This window comes from Podarcis bocagei (genome assembly GCF_964188305.1).
Source record: "Podarcis bocagei genome assembly, chromosome: 6".
NCBI lineage: Eukaryota > Metazoa > Chordata > Lepidosauria > Squamata > Lacertidae > Podarcis > Podarcis bocagei.
The window spans coordinates 95,315,100-95,337,105 of NC_138130.1; the positions used below are offsets into that span (position 1 = coordinate 95,315,100).

Below are 22,006 nucleotides of genomic sequence, written 5' to 3' on the forward strand. Positions count from 1 at the left end.
ACACAGTTCTTTAAAATATCCCTTGAGTAGCCAGACACTTTCATGATTGCTTTAAAATATTTTAATGTTGTGACGACCCTGATGTTTCACAGTAGGGTGTTATGTACTTTCATAAACAAATAAGTATAATAATGTATAGTAAAATACAGTCAAAACCACCTGTTTTACCATTATGTGTGTGCGAACAATAATAGATTAGGAAAGCATTAGTAACGTTTGAACAGGAAAAAGTAAGCTGCTTTAGATTGCTTACTGTTTGCTATTCAGCACTTAAGGCTATTTTTACGTTAATGTTGGCTGTTAAAAAATTATGCATTGCTGTGCTGGGAACATGTTACGATTGCACTGGGAGCTGGTTAACCAGCTTTTTCTGGCTGTCCTCTTTTTCCAAGAATAAATTATTGAGAGCAAGTCGGTGATAAAATAATTTTGTTTGCAACAAGACTAGTGTAAGGCCCAATTGGTGCTCTGCCATAAAGTTCAATAGGCTCATCTACTCATCCACCTTTTCTCCAAGGAGCTATTGGTGGCATAAGTAAAACGTCCTTAAGTTTTCTGTTTAGAGTATGTTCTTTAATGTAGACTGGTGAGGGCCTGAACAGACTTTGCTCCAGCCATCTCCCTCCTAGATATCAGTGGCTCCTATCTACGAATTACCGTATTTTTTGCACCATAACACTCACTTTTTTCCTCCTAGAAAGTAAGGGGAAATGTCTGTGCGTGTTATGGAGGGTATGCCTACGGGTGGCATGCCTACGGATTTTCCTCCTCTAAAAACTATGTGCGTGTTATGGTCGGGTGCGTGTTATAGAGCGAAAAATACGGGTAACTTTCCAGACAGCAATGGAGCATCCTCCTATTCATTACCATTATAGAATGTATTTATATATCTTTATCTGTGAGATTATATATATATATATATATATATATATATATATATATATATATATATATATATATATATATATGCTTTCGTAGATTTTCACGGGTACAGGAATGCAGGTTTTGGTGTCTTCGGGTATCTTCCCGTGTAAGAGTTGGGGTGTCTAGGCGACGTTTCGACGAGGTCTCACTCGTCATCTTCAGGCTGGTGCTTTCGGCTTCTTGTTACTAGAACAGAGCAGGATCTCAGTGTTTGAGTTCCTATAAATACTGTTGAGGGGGTGTGGTGTATAGCCTCCAACGTTCTGGGCAGAGAGGAAGTTCCCAGGTTATTGTGCCTTTTCTTCTTTTGTTCATTGATTACTTGAGGGATATCTTGAGTGATTTCTTGAGTGATATTCTGAGTACCACTTAGGAGGGTCATTAGGTGTGGATTAGTTGCTAAAGCTTTCGTGTCTTGACCTCTTGAGCTTGTGTAGAGTTTTTCTGAGAAGATGGCTGTACTGCACTTAGTTGTGCTCTGGCTTGGCTTCGTGTATAGGGGCGAGCTGTGGTTTTGTGCCCTGTGCCAGTCAGATCTGTGTAGGGATTGCAGGGGGGTGCAGCATCCGGAGGTGCCACTATGGTTTGGCTACTGGATGGTGTCTGTAATTTATCTGTGGAGAGGGTCTGGGTTTGGGTCTGGTGTGGTTGATTGGAGATGGCGTTCTGTGTGCCTCTGGTTCTGGTGTCGGTTTTTGTGGGGAGGGCTAATTTCCAGATGTCTGGCAGGCGGGACGTGTCGTCACGCTTGTTCATGTTGTGAGGGTGTTTCTCTATCTCGATGGCTTCCATGATTATTCTCTTGTGGTGATGTTCCATGTTAAAGAGCAATTTGGAATCTGCAAAATTAATTTCGTGTCCTGTTTCTTTCATGTGTTGGTAAAGAGAGGAAGTTTTTTCTTCTTTTTTGACGGCATTCTTGTGTTCTGCGATACGTGCATTTATTCGTCTGTTTGTTTGTCCAATGTACGTGGCTGGGCAGACTTTGCAGGGTATTTCATAGACCCCTTGGTTTTCTAACTGGATTTATATATATATATATATATATATATATATATATATATATATATATATATATATATATATATATATATGTGTGTGTGTGTGTGTGTGTGTGTGTGTGTGTGTGTGTGTGTATGAGAATGACTCTGGAAACATAGTTGCCATTCTACGTCCAGCTTAAAGCAAAACAGCAGTAATTGGGTCTTGAGTTTAAGAGTGTTTTTAAATATGTTCTTGGATACTGTATAACTAAATTTTTAAGACTGCTGAAGGAAAGTATTGAAATCTTAATAATTCCCCTTGTCATGAGGGGAAGTGTTAAAATGATTATCTGGCATGACCCTTACTATAAAAAGTAACAATTTCACCACTAGTGGTGCCTTCAGTTAGAGCCTTCTGGCCAGATAGTTGTGACCTAGTGAGTTGCACAGATGTTACATGCACCTGAGTCAGAAAATGTCGTCACCTTGTTTGGAATGTTGAATGAATTAAGCACTTAAACAACTAGGTATTGCTTAAATGATAAATTACAATTCAGCCTAATGTTGTGCTGAATCAGTTTATGGGACACAGGAAAGTGACTTACACTGACTGAGGCCTTTGGTCCATCTAGCTAAGGATTGTCAACATTGCCAGACAGGGTTTCAGACCTGGATTGTTCACATTCCTTCATTGAGATGCTGAAAAGTGAAGCTAGGAATTCCTGCATGCAAAGCTGATTTTCCAAGAAGGAAATACAGTGGACCCTCGGGTTATGTTACCTTTGGGTAACGTAAACTTCGGGTTGCAAACGCAGCAGACCTGGAAGTGGGTTTGCTGCTCACACGTGCACAGACGCGGTCCTCGGTTATGAAATTTTTGGGATACAGCCGGGCCTCTGGAACCGATCCTGTTCGTAACCGAAGGTACCATTGTACAGGTTGTGTACCCTTTGGTTACGCACGCGGCAAACCTGTATTTTTTTGGGTTTTGCCGTTCTGTGTGCAATCAGAGGTACCAGTGTAGCTCAAACTTTATCTAGTAAAGTGGTACCTATGGTTACGAGCTCTGCTAACCCGAAAGTAGCTGCTCCTGGTTGCGAACTTTGCCCCAGGATGTGAACAGAGCAGGAGGCCCCATTGGCGAATGCGCGCCTCAGGATAAGAACGGTTTCAGCTTAAGAATGGACCTCCGGAATGAATTAAGTTCGTAACCAGAGGTACCACTGTATTACCAGTGGTTGACTTGTCTTAGTATCAGGTGGAAGCTGATAGGAAATAAGACTTCAAATACACCAGCTTTTGAACATTGTCATTCTTTTTTGGCCTGCACTATACCACCGTTGGGAAAATAAGGCCTTTTTTTAGTATCTCACTTAGAAAATGTGATGTAAATGTGTGTGCATCTTAATACCGCAAATTAACCTTTCTTGTTTATTTTTTCTTTTAAACAGCTTAGTAGTATCGTGGGGGGAAATCATTATTCTGCACCCTATAACTTCCTGGACAGATGGCATCAAAGTAATTGTGGAGAGCCATGTCTCACATTGGCATCCAACAAAATGAATACTGTTTCCATCTGCTACCATTTAACCCAAAACAGAAATCTTTTGTTTGACATTTTTGGACTGCATCAAAACATTTACTTGCAAAATGTTAGGTAAGGTTTATCTGGTTTTTAGTATCCAATTTGAAAAAACAGTAGATAGGATGTATCTGTCTTGTTCCCAAAATTGCTAAAAGGTTTGTTGGGGGACTTACTCCATGTCAGTTAAAAAACAAAAGCAAACACCTTTACACTACTGAACATTTGTCCATTTAGACATAAATTATGAGAAGGAATGTTCAGGTTTGCTTCTTCAACCCGAGGTGGTTTACGCAAGGGTGTAAAGTTCAAATTCTTATATCTGATCATGCAAAGTTTAATTCCCACTTGTTTGGGGGGCTGGATTCTTGGATTACTTGAGCAGGGAAAAATCCCTGCCCAGCCAGAGTTACCAGCATATTAAGACGAGTTTGCAAGTCATCTGGAACCAGGGTGACGACTGACACGTCATTTTATAGCTTAGATGCTGCTGCCATACATATACACATTCTCTGTCTCTCTGGAGCACATTCTCAAAGTTGATTATAAACCATTTGAATATAATATATAGCAATTTTGTAGTAGCATGGTCTATAAGAATGGAAAATGTGTTTGTTTAAACAGAGGGGTGGTCCTGTCTTGAGTAATGTGTTCAGATTGGTGTGTTCTGTGTTCTAGAAAATGATATTTAATTCACATAACCCATGCTGTGATGAGAATCGAGAAAAATGTAGAAATAGAAATATTTACCTTACACATTTTATTATGTTGAGAACTGTCTTGAATAAAAAATATTTTAGCAACATAGATTAAAACATTTAACTGGCAGCAAGAACAAACATGGGCCACTGCAAGTAGGAGGTCATAAATACCACTTGCCACAGGCCAAGCAGTTTTCCTTTTATTCTGGTGGCATCCATGATGGAAATTGTCCAGATCTGCTATTCCTTAAGACAGTACAACAGGGAGGTGAGCAGGAGCTTATTGTACACTAGGTGTTAAATGATGCACAATCAAGATCTCTTCTTCCCTTCCAGAGGAATATGATCAGGTAAGCAACCTGCAGGGCATTGAAGAGCTCTAGGGAATGTTGTTCTTCTTTATTTACTTAAGCGCCGCCCAAGCTGGTTACAACAATAAAACACGATACAGTATTTAAAACAACTTACAATCTCAAAAATGAAACCCCAGAGCTTTTCAATGCTCTGCAGGCTGCTGCTTTGTCAGCCACTCCTTGGAAAACCTTCCTGGAAGGTAGCCTTGATGCAATGTTCTCCCACCCGTTAATGGAAGCTACTCTTTCTTAAAAAAGCAAGACACACCAGCTGCTCACATCCATGGTATTACGTACGGTAGGATTCCCTTGCATTGCAGGAGATTGGACTAGATGATCCTCATGGTCCCTTCCAACTCCACATTTCTGTGAGCAAGAGGGAAACCTCTGTCCAGCGTCACCACAAAGGTTTCTTCTTAGTATACTGGTCTCCTTCATCACTTTCCACCTATCCCCCATACCAAAAAGAAAGAAAGAGGGAGGGAAAAGTACTGGCCCTTCACCATTAGGTCCCAAGGCTTGCTCAATATGCTAAGAGCTACTTTAAAAAACAAAAACACTAGCAGGATGATTTACATAAAGAAAAACCAAATAAGTAATGATTGCAGAAATTCAAATTTTATCTTTTATTTCTTCAGGGTCTTCTCCAGGCTGGGGCAACTGCAGCATTTTAATGTATATTTCATGACTTTTTGAGGTCAGGTATGCTCCAAATGCAATTTGAAGGATTGCAGCAAATTTCATCTTTTTGTAAACGGGTTTGCAAACCATCATCCAGTAGCGCAGCATGTTTTCTTGGCCTGGCATGGGAGTTGTTAAATACCTGGGGTGGGGTGGAAATAAGAATTGGCTTGACAATTGCAAACACTAGGCTACTGTTAAATTCAGCCTTTATTAAGAAAGTTATCTGATGGAGCAGTAGTTTACAAGCTCTCTTTAGTCTCTTTGTCAGTTGTCTTAAGATTAGGCTTTCAAAATAGGTGCTAGCCCACTCTTACCAAATTGTATACTAGACACTGCATCTCTTTCTGTGTACTACCTCATAATTATACTAAAAGTGAAGCAAAAACTGAGCAAATTCTATATATGGACAAAACGTGTGTTAATTAAATGCAGCCACAACATGTGAAAGGGTACCAATTTACATGATGCCAGAAAAGGTGCAGAAAGGTCTTCTACAGACTAATGGCTCTATATTGTTGCCAGAAAACACTTCATTAGGCACAAGCTAATGATGCAGACTTTGTTACACCTATTTATTTTACAACCAGTTGTTGGTCCATTATTCAAATTTCCCTTTCGGGTGGTGTTCAGGAATGAAAGAGCAATAGCAAGTGCTTGTGATTCAAGCAGATTAACCCAGACAATGGATGTCTGAAGAGAGTGATGGAGGGGAAGCTATACTTGGAAATCAGTTTAGGTAATCCTAGAAAACTGAATTTAGGAGTGGAAAAACAATGTGTGCATTTTAAACTGAAATTCCATTTTAGGGACTTCCCATGTAAGGGTGAACAGCTCATGGTCCCAACACTGGTAGCACCCCCCTCCATCCCTTGCCACCAGTGCAATGGATTTTCCAAAACTGCACATGTAAAAGCTGAGTTTACATAGAAGATTAAAATCGTACCTTGTTGCAAGAGCGGCATTCAAAGGTAGAGCTAGGAAAATGGGGTAGAACCAACCTATTACTCCTCCAATTACACCACCTCTGATCCAAGCGCAAGTTGCACAATTTAGATCACCTGGAGAACGAAATAGACAGATAAGCTGGAAAGCCCTAAGTCTGACTTAAATTCGCAGACAAATAACATGAGAATTACCGTATTTTTTGCACCATAACACTCACTTTTCCTCCTAGAAAGTAAGGGGAAATGTCTGTGCGTGTTATGGAGTGAATGCCTGCGGGGGGGGGGGATCTGCTGCAGTCGTGAGCAGAGGATCCATGGTTCCCCTTCCTTCCCTCCTCTGTGGTTACAAAGCATGGATCCACATGGATCCTCAGGATTTTTGCATTGGGCTACTCCAAACTCACTGTCAGATCACATGTCTGTGGCCACAGCATGAACCACAAAAATCATATATCCACTATTTCGTTTAGAATTTTTTTCCTTGTTTTCCTCCTCTAAAAACTACGTGCGTGTTATGGTCTGGTGCGTGTTATAGAGCGAAAAATACGGTAAGTGATGTAGTGACAGCATCCCTATTGCAGGCTTACATCACTGCATCTTAAAATCTGCTTTCCTAATTTTGATTAGACTTTGTTAGGCTGATAAGCTGCTCAGATTTCAATAGCACCTGTCATAAAAGTATTGCTGCAAAATATTCCTGAGATTCCCTAAATATATGCCACAAGAGGGACCAAGGTGTGCCTTGAAAAGAGAAGTCAATGCATTGGGCGTTCTAGCACTATAGACTACTCTCCACCAAAATATGTACAGTGACATGATCCAGAATCATCCCTTGCTAACTGGGCAAGATGGAAGGTTGAGTATTTGGAAGTAATTTTAACAGCATTACACTCAAAGGGGACTAAGATAATCTTTTTGAATGCAAGAAGGCTCTCCATGTTGGATGCCAAAAACAATTACCTACATCTATATACTGAGTTTCTTTTGGGATGCTTTGGAAAAGTATAGAAACAGTAACACCAAATTACAGGTAAGGCGCTGAAACACCACACTGTATTATTACTGTTTTAAAGAACTGGTACTCTTCCAGCTGTGAGGTCTTGCATACCATCAGTGGGTGGGGCACCCCCCACCTCACCTGCACCTTAAGCTCATTTTATTTTCTCAAGAAGAGAGTAATACAAAGAGCTAAAGGAACAAGTTTCCATAGCCCTACATATCTGGGGAGTACTGCAAATAGCCTCTTGTCTTGTGAGTAGGTAACCTTGTCCCAGTGTGGCTAATACATCCTTCCCAGCACAGACATTTCAAAGGTTACAGTTCGCTTTGAATGCAGATAACCTACCTTCCATTAAAGGCCGATTAATCAAACACTCATAAGTGACCACAGTTGTAATGAACGGTAAAACAGCCATGGGCAGAGCAGATACAATACGAGCTTGGGTTATATTCAGGACACGTCTAAACAAGCTATTTGCTACTAAGCCGCAGAGACTTCCATTTAAGGCAAGGAACATGGATCCACTTTGAAAAAAACTCCTGTGGAAGAAAAGGAAAAAACATTTCAACAATTGTTAATAGTTGTGCATGTACAAACATGGTGCATTAGGAGAGTTGTATCCTTGTGTGCTGTGCAAAGAAGCACATTTGTGAAACCAAATACTGTATTCTTTGGGTATATCCCCCAGTGCTACCAGTATGTTGCTGTGTCCTATTAGAGCTGACAGATACAACCACTTGCAGTATTAAAAAGGGACAGTGATTTTCACAGCTGCAACAAAATACTTAGGATTGCAATTCTACCTATTGAGCTATAAGCCCTCTTGTTAATTGGAGAACTATTCCAAGTGTCCATCGGATTCCCAGATCTACGCTTAGAGTGAACAGTTGTCCAATACTCTGAGGCTCCGATAGAGGATGCAAGCATATGAGCAGCTATAGAAGGAGCAGCAGGAGGGACCATAGTAAATACATCACTTCAGCTTCTAAGGACAACCATAGTCACTGGCAAGAACCCTAGCAGATCCTTAAAACTGGTTTGAAGATTTTGCTGTTCTCTTGAAGAAATGTTTTACAAATGTTTTTACATTTCTAAATAGAGGATTTTATGTTTTATACATGATGGGGTCATATATAAAAAGCAACGTGTGGTCTTCAGTTACCGTATTTTTCGCTCCATAGGACGCACCTGACCAAAAGACGCACCAAGTTTTTAGAGCAGGAAAATAAGAAGAAGAAAAAATCCAACTCAAATGTTGTACTAAACTATTTAAAACAGCAAAGTGGGTGGCTCCTGTCCACTTTGCTGCTTTAAAGCGAGCCACAATATATAATGAAGAGAATGGAAAAAGGACAGACATTCCATTATAATGTAGCTGTTTTCATCATCACTTGGAAGTCAGTATTGGCAGCAGTCACAAAAATTAAAATTTGAGCATTTTACTGTTATTAATCAAGAATATTAATAGTCAGGGAGAGAAACCAGGGCTGTGCAAATGAGAAGTGCTTGGAGTATGGAGGAACAGCAAAGAGATCAAATGATTGTGCTCCAGTTCCTAAATCTCTGAAGTTTTCTCAAAACAGGCATGGTTGTTTTGAAAGGAAGATTCAAAATGGAGTGACTGAGCAAAGAACAGAGGAGGAAAAGAGGGCAGATAAATAGCTTCCATTCAATAACAAGAGAACACAATGTTTTTGGTTTGGTATAGGTGGACTGTACTTGTAAGAATTTGTATAATGAATTATAGATTTGGAGTGGAATATCAGTGCCTCTTTTCAGCAATAAAGATTAGCTGCTAGAAACATGGTCCACACACAAACACACAGGATGTCTGGTTATAGTTGCAGTTACAGATAGGTAGCCGCGTTGGTCTGCCATAATCAAAATAAAAAAATTCCTTCCAGTAGCACCTTAAAGACCAACTAAGTTAGTTCTTGGTATGAGCTTTCGTGTGCATGCACACTTCTTCAGATACAGAGCAGTGTATCTGAAGAAGTGTGTATGCACACGAAAGCTCATACCAAGAACTAACTTAGTTGGTCTTTAAGGTGCTACTGGAAGGATTTTTTTTTATTTTGGTTATAGTTGTTTAGTTTAAACTGTTACTGAGCCAGATGCCTGCTCGGTTTTAGCTGAGCTCACTAATACTGAATTGTGGAAATGCTTTGCATGTATTTATGACTATTTCTGCAAAACTGCTACCTGAAGAAATCCCCAAACTTAATATTTTTAAACTTCAAATGGAGCTCAGAATCCGGTTAGGCAATCCTTTGCAGTTGAATTAGGAGGCACTGAGAGAAAGCAATTTGCTGCTCCCCACCCCCCCCTCCACCCCAGGATCACACAGCCTTCCCTCTGCTTGCAAACCTTGTCGGAGCTTCACGGGGAATGCAAAAGCTATAGGCAGAGCAGTGTGGCTCCCCCCCCCCAAGAGCACCCCAGGAGCGCAGGGAAAAGACGCACAGCCTTCCCTCTGCTTGCAAACCTTGTCGGGGCTTCAAGGGAAAGCAAAGGCTGTAGGCAGAGCAGTGTAGCTCCTCCCCCCTCCACCCCAGGATCACACAGCCTTCCCTCTGCTTGCAAACCTTGTCGGAGCTTCAGGGGGAATGCAAAAGCTATAGGCAGAGCAGCGTGGCTCCTCCCCCACCCCCAAAGAGCACCCCAGGAGCGCAGGGCAAAGACGCACAGCCTTCCCTCTGCTTGCAAACCTTGTCGGGGCTTCAGGGGAAAACGGAGGCTGCCGGCAGAGCACCGTGGCTCCTCCCCCACCCCACCAAAGAGCACCCCAGCAGCGCAGGGCAACAGCGATTTGGCTCCAGGGACCACACATTCGCTCCATAAGACGCACAGACATTTTCCCTTCCTTTTTAGGAGGAAAAAAGTGCGTCCAATGGTGCGAAAAATACGGTATTTCAACTGACAATACTAAATACATTTTCTGAAGTCCTGGGACCTATCTTTTAAGTTGAAGGATGCAATTAAAAGTTAAATAAAACACTGAAAGTGTCATTTCAAGTCACATTGGTTTCAACATCCAACATTGTCTTTAATGTTTATCTTGCTAATCCTGCTAGTCAGGTAAAATAGCATTCCCTATTTTTGTGAATAGAGGAAACCAGAGACTTGGCATAGGCTTCCATGTGGTATTTTGTATGGTATCACGTGGGCTCCATTCTTCACAAACTACTTGCACCATGTACAACAAGGTAAATTCTTCAATGCTTTGAAAATGGGAACAGAAAAAAACAACCCCAGTTTAAAATATTTTTAAATTTGCGAAGACCACTCACTGATCTGCTGCTGAAAGCCGCTCAAACCTTTCTTTCAGGATTTCAGATATGTCTCTACTTGCAATATGAACTTTTTTTTCTGAAGTAGGTTCGATCAATTCTCCTGCCATCTTAGTTCCTGGAGCACTGGGAAAGAAAACGAAATGGTGCTGATTAAAAAAATGAGTATGTATGTATATACATCAGACACACCAGCAATATGATTGAAAGAAAAACATATTTAATGACCCAGGCATAATAGTTTGTGAAATTTACAGCCGAGAACCCAGCAGATGCCCACATTATGTCAACTCTTGGATTCTACTGCACTGTATAGTCCAAGAAACGGAATACCGTATTTTCCCGTGTATAAGACGAGCCCCCCCCCCAATTTTTTAAAGTGTAAAACCATGGGTCGTCTTATAAATGGAATGTAGCAATTAAATATAGAAAAAAATACTGTAACCATAGGGGTGGGGTCCACCGCTGGGCGTCTAGCCTGTCTGCCTCCTCCCACTCAGCCCGCTTTACAGCTGGTGGGAAGTGGATGGTCCATTTATTGCGCATGGAGCAAGCTGCCACCGCTGCTTAACACACAAAAACTCCCCAAAGACACCAAGCATAAAATCCCTTAGTCTGTGTATGCATATGCATGTCCCCACTCCTTATATCAGATTAAAAATGGGAGAAGTCCATTGATCTAACATATTTGACATTGGCTTGGTTAGTAAGGTTGTTCCAGTTTAGTTTGATGGGATACAGTAAGTAATCTGGCACACAGTTCAGGGTTAAATCTGACCCACACAATAGAGTTGCTAGAGGGCATGTATGAAGTCCTCAATTGTATCCTGTTGCTTCCAGCTATACAGGCAATCCCTGATTCGCACTGGGGTTATGTTCCAAGTCACTGAGCATGACAATGTAGTGCACATAACCCCACTACACCTTCCACCTCCTTCCGGGTCACTACAATCATATCACCTGCATGCACATAAATATGTTGTTGCCTGGACAAGCGAGTAACTCCAAAATTTTCCATCCCAGTTTCTAACACTATTTACACCCTGAGAGCCACATTTTCCAGGCAATGGGAACAGTTAAGAATTGAGCCAGTCTTCATACTTCTTTATTCCTTCCCTTTACATGCTCATGCATTGTGTCATTGTGCTGCTAAGAAAAAATCCTAAATTCACATTTCTTCTAAGAGACGTAATCAACCCTCCTGCCCTCAGTTACATTTGGATATTTTCTTCGTATTTCATTAACAGTCACTGCTGTTAACTGCTATACATATTTGTTGCTGTCATCCATCTGTCTCAGGGATGAGCCTTTGGGGGTGTAGTCAAGCTGTTGGAAGGTTGCAGCACCTGCTGTGGCTGTAGAGACCGATATGGGAGAGACATGTTTTGTTGCCCCTGGGGCTGATTAAGGTGTCCAGTTGTGCTGCTGCAGTAATGCATCATGTCTCCCCCTTATCAATCTCTTCAGCCACAACAGGCGCTGTAACTCTCCAACCTTTTGACTTCACCCCTGAAGGCGCACCCTTCCATTGTCTTCCAAGCCTGACAGATGCTAACAACACTACTTTAAAAATAATAAATAATAACATACTATGCTCACAATATACTAATTTTCACTTACCACAAAGCAGCGGGAAAGCCGCACCCATAAATGATTGCAATTCTATACACGCCTGCAGGGACATAAGCTCCACGGGAATAAGACTCTAATTTTAAATAAAGGGAAACAGTCTCACCAGGGAGGCCACACCGAGAGCCGCAGCTACCGGGGGCGGGTGACGTTGCCCCGGGGAAAGCCTCCAGTGGGGCGCCACTGAGGCTCCCAGCCTGTGCGTGTTTGTACGCAAATGCATGGTGTGCGTGTGTGTGGCAAGCTGGGTTATTGACTCGGGTGAAACAGAGCCTAGTTTCGCCCCTGCCCCTACCCCCACCCCGTAACCTCAAACCCACCATACTCCATAGTCTCCCCACATTTGACGTCCATCGTGACCTTGAGCGCCGCTTCCCCCATGCAAACATACCCGCCGGGAAAAACTCACCTCGAGCCCTAGAGCTCTGCAAGCCGTTAAAAAACTTATTCCGCTGCCGCGGCGTCCGCCTCTGGTAAAAAAAAAAAAGGCGACTCGGCTACAGCACTGGCCAGGCGCACGCCCTTCCCCTGGGGGCCGCCATCTTGGACGATCACGTGACGTCCCCCAACGACCCTCGGCTGGGCTCCGATTGGCCCCTTGCCTGCTCGCGGAGCCGGGGGAGGGGCCTGCCTCCGGATTGGCCGAGCGGCCCGTCGTTCCTCACGCTGGTCAGGGAGGGGCTCCCCGCCCGCGTTGCTAAGGGACGGAGGGAGGGCGGGAGATGGAGGAGGAGCGGCGGCGGCGGCGGGCGCGGTAACGGCCGCTCCATGGAAACGCGGCTGAGGCGGCGGCCGCGGCGGAAGAGGAGCAGCGAGCAGGCCGCCTCCCTCACAGAGGAGCCCTCGATGGGGGCGCAGCAGCCCGCGCGGCCATAAGGCGACCCAGGCGAAGGCGGCGGCGAGGAGGGGCAGCAGGTGGGGCGAAGGCGGCCTCGGCGGGGTCCGGGTGGGAACCTGTGGCCGCCCGGCCAGGTAGCTCGCGCCAGTTACCTGAGGGGGTTGGCCGCCCGCCGCGAGGGCTGATGGGAGGCGGGAGCCGCGACGACGACGGGGGTGGGGGAGGGCACACAGGTTCCTCGCTGACTCTTATGAGGGGTGTGTGGGGAGGATGGGGGGCCACAAACAGGGGTGTATGTGTGCATGCGTGTGTTGACCCACAAGCCACCCCACGAGTCCCTGGAGTCCAGCAACATGTAGGGTTTTTTTTTACTCAGGATCCCCATTGTGGCTCTTATGGGGTCACTCAGGGCACCCCATGCCAGACAGGAGTGCATGTGCGTGTGAATATGTATATGGAGATTACCCCCATCACGACCCTTCACATGAGGCTCTGGAGTCCGAACACACACACACACACACACATATACTGGGCAACCAGAGTGTCGTCGTCCCCCCTATATATATGCAGTATGGGGGACAATGACTCTCAGGTTGCCCCGTATGGCTCTCATTTGCAAAGCTAAGCAGGGCCTGGGATGGTTGGATGGAGGACGGTGTGTTGAGATTCCTGTGTGGCACGGGGTTGGACTGGATGACCCTTGGGGTCCCTTTCCAACTCTACAAATTCTATGATTGCAAGTGGGTGTCTTGGTCACACAGGGCAGCCCTTGCTGGACATAGATTTCTGTGAATTGGGGTGTGTGTGTGGAGGAGGTGGGGCTTCCCACATTCCAGCAGCCCCATGCTTGCTCCTGTCAGGCAAGAGGGTGCTCCTTGCTTGTGGGACCACCCCAGCTCTCTCCCCCCCCCCATCACAAGCTTCCCTCGCCCTTTTCCCGCCACTCCTATCCCAAGCACCTGCGTTAAAAAAGCAACCCAATACTTCCCACAATCATGAAACATCCTCTGGTTGCCCCCACCCCATTAGCCCACCTTACAACAAAATTATCTCCCTTTTTATTTATTTATTCCCTTGCCCACAAATTTTCTCTGCCTCATTGGGGTCTTTCTCGCTGGTGCTGTCAGGAGAGGACTTCGGGATATGTCCAGCCCCTTCCCCTTAGTGAACAAGGGGAGGGGAGCAAACACAGCAGGGCTGGCTTAACTAATACAACTTGTAAGTAGTACATACCACTATGTAAATATGGTTGGTTGAGGCTATTAAGTCTAGAGTCAAAGGTTAACTAATTGCCCCTGTGGAATTGTCTTCCCTTCTTCTCAGTTTCTGGCCACTTCACATTGGTCTCTTCCCCCACCCCCAAAAAACTTGCATCAGGCCCTGCCTCTGTTTTCTGCTTGCTCCACTCTCTGCAACCGTTAGTACACTAACTAGTCTGCTTTGTAAAGTGATCACCAGCCCCAGCAGCAGTTACTGACCCTGCTCACATCATTTATCTCCTAGAACCACCCCACGCATGGTGAATCTTGCCTAGCCACTGGCCCAGTGTTAGAAACAGAGATATGAAAGCTAAATGACATCTTAAACACCTTAAACCCAGGTTATGGGTGCCGCAACAGAGTGTGTAGACACCCTTTTTATATAAAAATACAAAGCTGAAAATGAATGAACTGCAGCTAAAATCTTATATTCATTTTTCACATCGTCTAGTCCTCATCTGAAGACTGCAAGAAAACAAAAACAAAGCCATACTTCCCCTGCCTGGTCCTCTAATATTCTTGTGAGGGTCCCTTCTCCAGTCTTCAGAGAGTGACTGAAAGTGAGGAGGCAGGAAAAAGTCCTCATTTTCTTCCAGCAGTGTCAGTTTTAATCTGAAATCTTAGGTGCAGTACTGCGCCCAGAGTTCAGAAACTGCTCGCATTTATGAAATTCCCTGTTGCAAAATGCGCGTAGAACAGTGGGAGTTTCGAACGTTGCACTGGTCCCATCCCATCTTCTTATGGGTTTTCTGCCCTGTCACTAGCTCTTTTCTCAGTCCACCTTGCTGGCTCATACCTTGCTGCTAACAGCAGCCACTCTCTCCCCACTCTGCTTTTGCAGCTGAAGGGAAGAGGCAGATGGCAACATTCAGGGGTCTGGCATCTGAAGACCTTTATACTGTATCAGTTTAAATTCCCTTTGTATGCATGCAGTTAACTATCACTTCATGCAACACCTATCTCCGTCCCTCACCTGCGTTTCTGACCCTTAAAAATATATATATTTCCCTGAAACCCACTTTGGCCACTGGTGTACATTTGATACTGTTTCATGTTGTCCTTCACAACCACTCAGCTTCTTCCCACAACGCTTGTAGTTACACTGACACAGCTGCCATATTTCCTACATAACCTTTTATTTTTTGCAACCTCACACCATTGGGCACATCTTGCCTTTATACTCTGTTTATCCAATATCCCTTCAGATCCTTGTACATGACCCACTTATCTAATCCTTTCATGTCCCTTCGCTCCGTGGAAACACAGAGTACTGCTTCATGTAGCCCTCTGCTCCTGCATTCAGTCTCCTTGGCCACCGATCCCCTTTCCCACATTCTCAAACCTTCCATGTTTCTACAACGGTGACAGTCCCCCTCAAGCTTGCATATCTGATGATTCTACTTCTCACCTAAGGACCCAGGTCTCCATGTAGTCATCAAATCCAGCATCGCCCTCTCTGCCTGAATGCAGTGTACCCTTCTGATCCTATTTTTGTATTCCTTCACCACACAATTCTCTACACAGCTGTTCCACATCAAATACATAATGCATCTTTACTACACCCTTGTGCTTTTTCACACAATTATCTAACTACTTTCTTAATGCTGGTCCAGTTCCTCAACCCTGCTCCTATGCTGAAATCCCCAATGGTTTAATATCTGCCTAGGTGTTCTCATAGATAAACACTGACCCACCTGCCTGCGCATTTGCTGCTATTTTACAGCCACAGCTGCAACCCAACTTCATTGTGTGACTCTGTTCTGTTGCTACAGTTAACTTCCTATAATACACTGTTTCACAAGTAGCACTCTGTTGAGCTTGCTTCCTGGTCTTTGGTCCTTCAGTGACTCAGCTCCTTGCACACTCTTCTTCAAATGCATCTCTAGCCTGTTCTCCACAACTCTGAATCCTAATTTTCTGAATGCCATCAACTAGTAACTTGTCCCAGTCACTCTCATTCACCCTCTTCTGCTAGCTCTGATTCTACCTTCTTTATATTTCCCTCTTAACATTTTCTGCTTCCAAACCCTGATTACTTCCCTGCTGTTTTAATGGACAGTGTTCTCAATTCTTATCTCCTTTATGTTTTCCTTCTCAAGTTAAGCTTTCATATGGACATTGACTCCACTCTTGTCACACCCCATCAGTCACCTCCTCTCCGCTTGCACAGAATTTCACTTGAAACCATGCTGTCCACTTCTTCTAAACAGCCTTCCCCAAACCTTAATTTATTTTGCTTTGCTTCCTAAAGTCAGCCTTGTAAACAAACCCCCCAAATGTTACTGGCCTTAAAAATGTTTTACTAGCTTGTAGTACTGCCTGTGTCCCCTCCTTCACAGCCATCATGGAAATATGTTATGAGCTGTTAGTCTCTTAGGCAGGGGGTTGGGGTGGAAATGGGCTGGTGGTAGAGGGATGAGCAGTCAGTCCCTCTTCTAGCAGCCAGCTAACTCACCTGCATGGAATTCCTGGTCACTTACCAGGCAAGTGGTTAAAAAGAAAGCTACTTTAAATGTCTGCACTTAGTTTATTACTCTAATCTTTCCATTGCTGCACTGTACACTAGGATTTGCCCCTGTCCCACTAACTTTAAAGATCTTTCTTGAGCACTACTCCCTCAGAATCCATATTTGATGGATGCTCTTTACCACTACCCCATTTAGCAGATGCCTCTAAAACTGTATTCTAAATTCACACTTTTCTCCTCCTTTGTTCCTCTTAATGTTCACCCCAGTGTTCTTCCCACAAACATTTTTTGTGCAGTTTGAAGTTCCTCTTCCTCTTAAGCCAACCTTTCATTTCAATTATAAAGAGCCAAACTATCAGAATATGAGAATAGGTCTTATTATTGGGAAACAAATATCTGTTAAGTGATAGGAGAATGATAGGAAGTTGTGAGTCTGCTTCAAAGCAATTCAAAAGCAGTGGAAAATAACCCCATTGTACCATTTTAACTCTTTGAAGATGCAGTGTAGGGTTACGTGTAAGATGTACCATTGTGCTTCACATGTATAAAGTGTAATATTTGGAGACTAATTCCCCCCTTAATCCTTTATTTTCAATGTTTTGGAAGGGAAAAACTGTCAATTGCATTTTTTTCTATTTGCAGGGGGAAAAAGAAGGAAAATAGGAGGTTATGGTGAGGCCAGCCAGCTGCACCAGCAAACGGGAGAACCTCCGACTGACTTCATGGCCTGCTCTGTTAATATTCCAACATCTCTGCATAACATTTGGAGAAGCTCTGCCACAACCTTGCTCCTCTCTCATTAGGCAGCTGCTGCTGAGCAAAGAGTGAAATGGCAAGCAGTCAATGACTCCTGTGCACAACAGTCTGCTCCACCAGCCTGCCCTGTGAATAGCACTGTCACTTTAATAATTCCATGCTGAGGGATTGCTTTCAATCCTCTTGGGCTTAATACAAGCAAAGATCAGAGGGACATTAAAGGCCAGAAGGCTGGGTGGAGAAAATAAAAATGAAAGTGACTGCTGTTTGGTAACCGAATGAAACCTGGGAGGTTTTTTCCTCTCCTAATACGCAGAAGACCATTGTGTGCATCCAGTGCTGTAGCTAACTGGCAAAAGTCACCTGTGATTGCAGCAAAAAAGGTCCCTTTCAAGCTCTTCTGTCTTCCTTGGACGTTTGGATTATTTGAGAACTGGTTTTAAACTTGGGTGATGCTGGAATGTGTTGAAGTGGATCATTTGGACTGCCAAGACTTGGACTGTGCCTTAATTGTATTTCCTACATTCACTTAACTTCTTAAAAAAAAAAAGCCCCTATTCTGTCATAAGAGAGAATCTTATACAATTTTGTAGGCTGACGAGTGTTTTCTCTTGTATATTTTTATAGATTGGGAAATATTTTACAGATTTTGACAAGTGCTCTGGCAAAAATTCTCTTAAACTTTTTTTCTTCCTTTCTGTTTCCATGGGTTGTGTTGGAAGTTTTTAACTGGACAAAAACTGTGAGTGCCATTGTGGGAAATGAAGATGTAGAGCTCTCTTCCAAAGCTGAACTGTGTGTTTTGAATTGGATGGCAGACTTCTGACCTTACAAGTCAATCCCAGCGGGACTCTGTTGATACCGGTAAATAAGTGTTTGCGTCCAGTGCCAGAAATAACAGCGAGAATGCCAGTCAAGAAGAAAGGTGGGCTATGAAGCTTCCTATCTCATTTTTGTCTTATCTTTTTAACAAGCTGGATTTCTCATACATGCAGTTTTACATTAAAAGCATTTGAATGGGAGAATGAAATTGTTGTTTGTTTGTTTTTCTGTGGAGAGGTGAAAGAGAAGCATTTCATGCATTTTGTTTTTCATGCAAAACTATTCTTTACTTCAACTGGAATGTTTTAAAATCTGCTAGGACACATTTTGATCTCAAATGCTGGTTTCTCGCAAGCCTTTGTAGTTTATGTAGTACCAGGGTAGCTGTGGGTGGGGTATAGGAATGAGAAACCCTGTAATCTTGTACATACAATAATTCCAACAGTAAACATTTTTTTAATAAAAATAAATAAATAGAATTTCTCTGAAGTAAATTTGTGGGCTTAGGGTTTATGGAATAGCTTCTAAGTGAGACTTGTTTTTTTTAAAAAAAATAGTAATTCAAATCAGTATTTAATGGTACACTAAAATGATAAAATCTTTCTGATTTGTCATTTTTCATTACTTTAGATATATTTATAAAAAGTGCAACAGTATACCTGTTATAGCCATCATTTAGCCATGGAATATGTTTCAAGATTTCCCACTACAAGGTTTATACGTAAAATAAAACTGCTCATGAAAACAATATGATTTGAATAATCTTTTTTTTTTTAAAAAAAAAGTTATCTAATAATGAAGTAGTGTTGGGAGTTGTGTGGCTGTAGCTAAGCAGATTTTTTTTTTTTTAAAGTAGCCCTACATTTCCCAACTCCGTTTTACAAAAATGTGTATATGATATATAACAACAGTGAGATGCTCATCCTAAAGATGAGGGGGGTCTGAAGAAGGGAGGGCTTGGCTGTTGTTGGGGGTGGAGTTCTTATAATGCATCTTTGTTCTAATGCACATAGAGACACCTCCTCCTCCCTTGCTTACCAGCATCTCCAATGCTTTTCCTTTTCCTTGTAGGAATGGCAACCATTTACTTCTTTGGGATATAGGAAGGCAGTGCCTGCAGCCCTAGGGACACGATTGGCTTGCTCCCTGTATCTTTACCCATTGGGAATCCGATTTGCATAGCTCTGGGTTTCTGGGTTACGCTACAGTGGCAACCTGTTTTTCGGTTAGGGTTGAAACCTTTCCTGAGACCCTGGAGAGTACCACCAGTCAAAACAGATAGCACTGAGCTACATGCTTCAGTGGTCTGACTTTGAACACGTTACAGCTTCGCATGTTCAATGTCGCCATCAGTCCCTGCCTTGTGAAAAGCATGGATATTTCCCTTCAATAGCAGCCATGATCAACAGAGGTGCAACACATTTCTAGAAAATGGTGTGGTTTCTCTTACTGGTGGTGGTGTTGCTGTTGCTCATTTGCCACAATAATTAGAAATCTGGATGATTACTATGGTGCCTGTTCTGAGAAACATGGCTTGGAAAGCCTGGAGCTGTGCTGACATATCTCCTGTCAAGCGGTTGTTTACTTAGAATAAAAGCACCGGATAAGCATTCTTAGGACAAGGCTAACATTTCTGGTGCCTGTGCCAGAAACAGTGATTATGTTGAGAGTTCAGCCATTTTTGGTAATCTACGAGATCTCCCGTCACACGCATGCTAGAACTTACTCATTCACGCCAAATCAAAGTACGGCTCGGCACATACGGACACAGGGAACACTGGACTGAGCTGCCGCCTGTACTGAAATTAATGCTTGAGCAAAAACTCAGCATGCAGTTTCAGAGTGCAGATGGAGCCCTGGACTGAGGCAATCACATGCACTCTCTTTTTGCATCCATAAGCACCTTAAAAACCTTGTGATGTTAACTAGCTCCTTGATTTTGGGAACATTTCTCCAGAGTTTTCTCACACAGAATAACTTTCCCCCTGAAGTTATCTGAACATATACCCAGAAAAACTGGTTGCCCTCCCACTCGGGGGCTTTGCTCTCTTGTTGCATTAGTTCCAACATAGCAGTTGTTTTGACATGTAGATGGCAATTGTCTTTTCTATTTTAGTTCAAGTGTAACCTAATCTGGCCAAGAGAGCCAATTGATTTGCAATATTAAAAGAACAGCCTTTCTACATTAAACAAACATATCTCCCAGTAATGTATTATTTCATGTTACAGAAATATAGCTGAGATGTCTGAAGTCATAAGGACCCTAAACTTGTTTCAGATTACCATATTTTTCACTCTATAACACGCACCCGACCATAACACGCATGTAGTTTTTAGAGGAGGAAAATCCGTAGGCATGCCACCCGTAGGCATTTCCTCCATAACACGCACAGACATTTCCCCTTACTTTCTAGGAGGAAAAAAGTGAGTGTTATGGTGCAAAAAATACGGAAATTTAAAATTGTCTTGCAGAATAGCATGGCAATCCTGTTTATAATGAATAATATTCATCCTAATCAGTTGAGGAAAGCCAAGAAGCATAAACAGAAACACCCAACTGAGATGGTACAAGATTTTGGTGCCTGAGCAGAAAATCTAAATGGTGATACAATTAAAGTATTGGATCCTTCCTCCGACCAAGGAGGTCTCTTCTCTCAGAGGAAGGGAGCTTGGATCCAATCCATAGAAAGCTAAATAATTGAACTGCTGCCCTTTAATATTGACTCACACTCTATCTCTGCTTGCCTAATGGTAGGGCTAGCTTATAGCATCCAGAGAAAACTTTTCACAAAAGTTGTTACCAGGAATGTCCAGAATCATCCTGCTTCACGCTGTATCTGAACAAGCAAGCAGCTGTAAAGGTAATATTTTGCATGAATGTTAAGATGACCAGACAGTGTCTGAAACATTCAGGAGCTGACTGCTCTGTTAACAGAACATGGCTTAGAAGTGGTGTATAAACTGGTAGCATTCACTGCAAGTCCTGTAACTCATATATTAGTAGTGAGGTTTTGTACATTTACAGTAGTAAAACATTGTTAGTAAACTACTAGTAAAGGTAAAGGGACCCCTGACCATTAGGACCAGTCGTGGACGACTCGGGTTGCGGCGCTCATCTCGCTTTACTGGCCAAGGGAGCCGCCGTACAGCTTCTGGGTCATGTGGCCAGCATGACTAAGCCACTTCTGGTGATCCAAAGCAGCACGCGGAAACGCCGTTTACCTTCCCGCCGGAGTGGTACCTATTTATCTACTTGCACTTTGACGTGCTTTCAAACTGCTAGGTTGGCAGGAGCTGGGACCGAACAAGGGGAGCTCACCCCGTTGCAGGGATTCGAACCGCTGACCTTCTGATTGGCAAGCTGTAGGCTCACAGTGCCACCCGCGTCCCTTAAACTACTAGTAGCAATAGTCAAATATCCTTTAACGTTCATGGCTTGTGTTAGGGACAAAATTTGCAGTGGCACACTGTTAAAAATCACATTGAACTCAGTGAAACTTGCTTCTGAGGATTTCCACTGAAAGTCTATTAAATTTAGCTCAAGAAATATTGGCACAGATTTGCCCCCACCTTGCAAAAAAGAAGTATTGTGCTAATAAGGAATCTCAGGAAGACAGGTTGGCATGGATTGCTCAAATGTGCATTATGGATAAGCGTGCGTCCCCTCGTTTCGTTTGTTATTTTGACAGGGCATTCATTTGCTGATCAGATCTTTTCTGATGTATACATGAGAGCTGTTCTTAAGTCTTTGTGCACTGGAATGCGCACTGCATG

At 43.2% G+C, this 22,006-nt stretch overlaps 2 protein-coding genes across 3 annotated transcripts in view; one reads left to right on the forward strand and one right to left on the reverse strand.

The window, feature by feature from the left end:
- Positions 1 to 5,151: 5,151 nt before the first annotated feature.
- Positions 5,152 to 12,648, reverse strand: LOC308588800 (transmembrane protein 126A-like). Of its 2 annotated transcripts, none has more exons than XM_081197479.1 (5): positions 12,500 to 12,648; positions 10,462 to 10,587; positions 7,517 to 7,710; positions 6,171 to 6,285; positions 5,152 to 5,366 (listed from the first exon to the last, which is right to left on the reverse strand). In XM_081197479.1, exons 2-5 carry the CDS (start codon positions 10,569 to 10,571, stop codon positions 5,156 to 5,158), a joined length of 630 nt encoding a protein of 209 aa, XP_081053605.1. In that variant the 5' UTR covers positions 10,572 to 10,587; positions 12,500 to 12,648; the 3' UTR covers positions 5,152 to 5,155. The 2 variants fall into 2 exon arrangements, with proteins under 2 accessions (XP_081053605.1, XP_081053606.1); XM_081197480.1 differs by lacking the exon at positions 12,500 to 12,648 and adding an exon at positions 12,082 to 12,113.
- A 154-nt stretch (positions 12,649 to 12,802) lies between these two features.
- The window catches only part of DLG2 (discs large MAGUK scaffold protein 2), a 907,935-nt gene continuing 898,731 nt past the window's right edge, over positions 12,803 to 22,006 (forward strand). The window contains exons 1-2 of the mRNA XM_081196960.1: positions 12,803 to 13,005; positions 17,297 to 18,335. Of these exons, the coding sequence (XP_081053086.1) occupies positions 18,317 to 18,335 (19 nt within the window). The 5' untranslated portion in view covers positions 12,803 to 13,005; positions 17,297 to 18,316. The remainder of the gene's footprint in view (positions 13,006 to 17,296; positions 18,336 to 22,006) is intronic.

Bases quoted from the DNA above. Each gene is read 5' to 3' on its own strand.
- LOC308588800 (XM_081197479.1), bottom strand. From the start codon at position 10,571: ATGGCAGGAGAATTGATCGAACCTACTTCAGAAAAAAAAGTTCATATT. The intron at 6,286-7,516 runs GTAGGTTATCTG...TTCGTTCTCCAG, and splicing joins TAATCGGCCTTTAATGGAAG to GTGATCTAAATTGTGCAACT. The intron at 5,367-6,170 runs GTACGATTTTAA...ACCCCACCCCAG, and splicing joins AATGCCGCTCTTGCAACAAG to GTATTTAACAACTCCCATGC.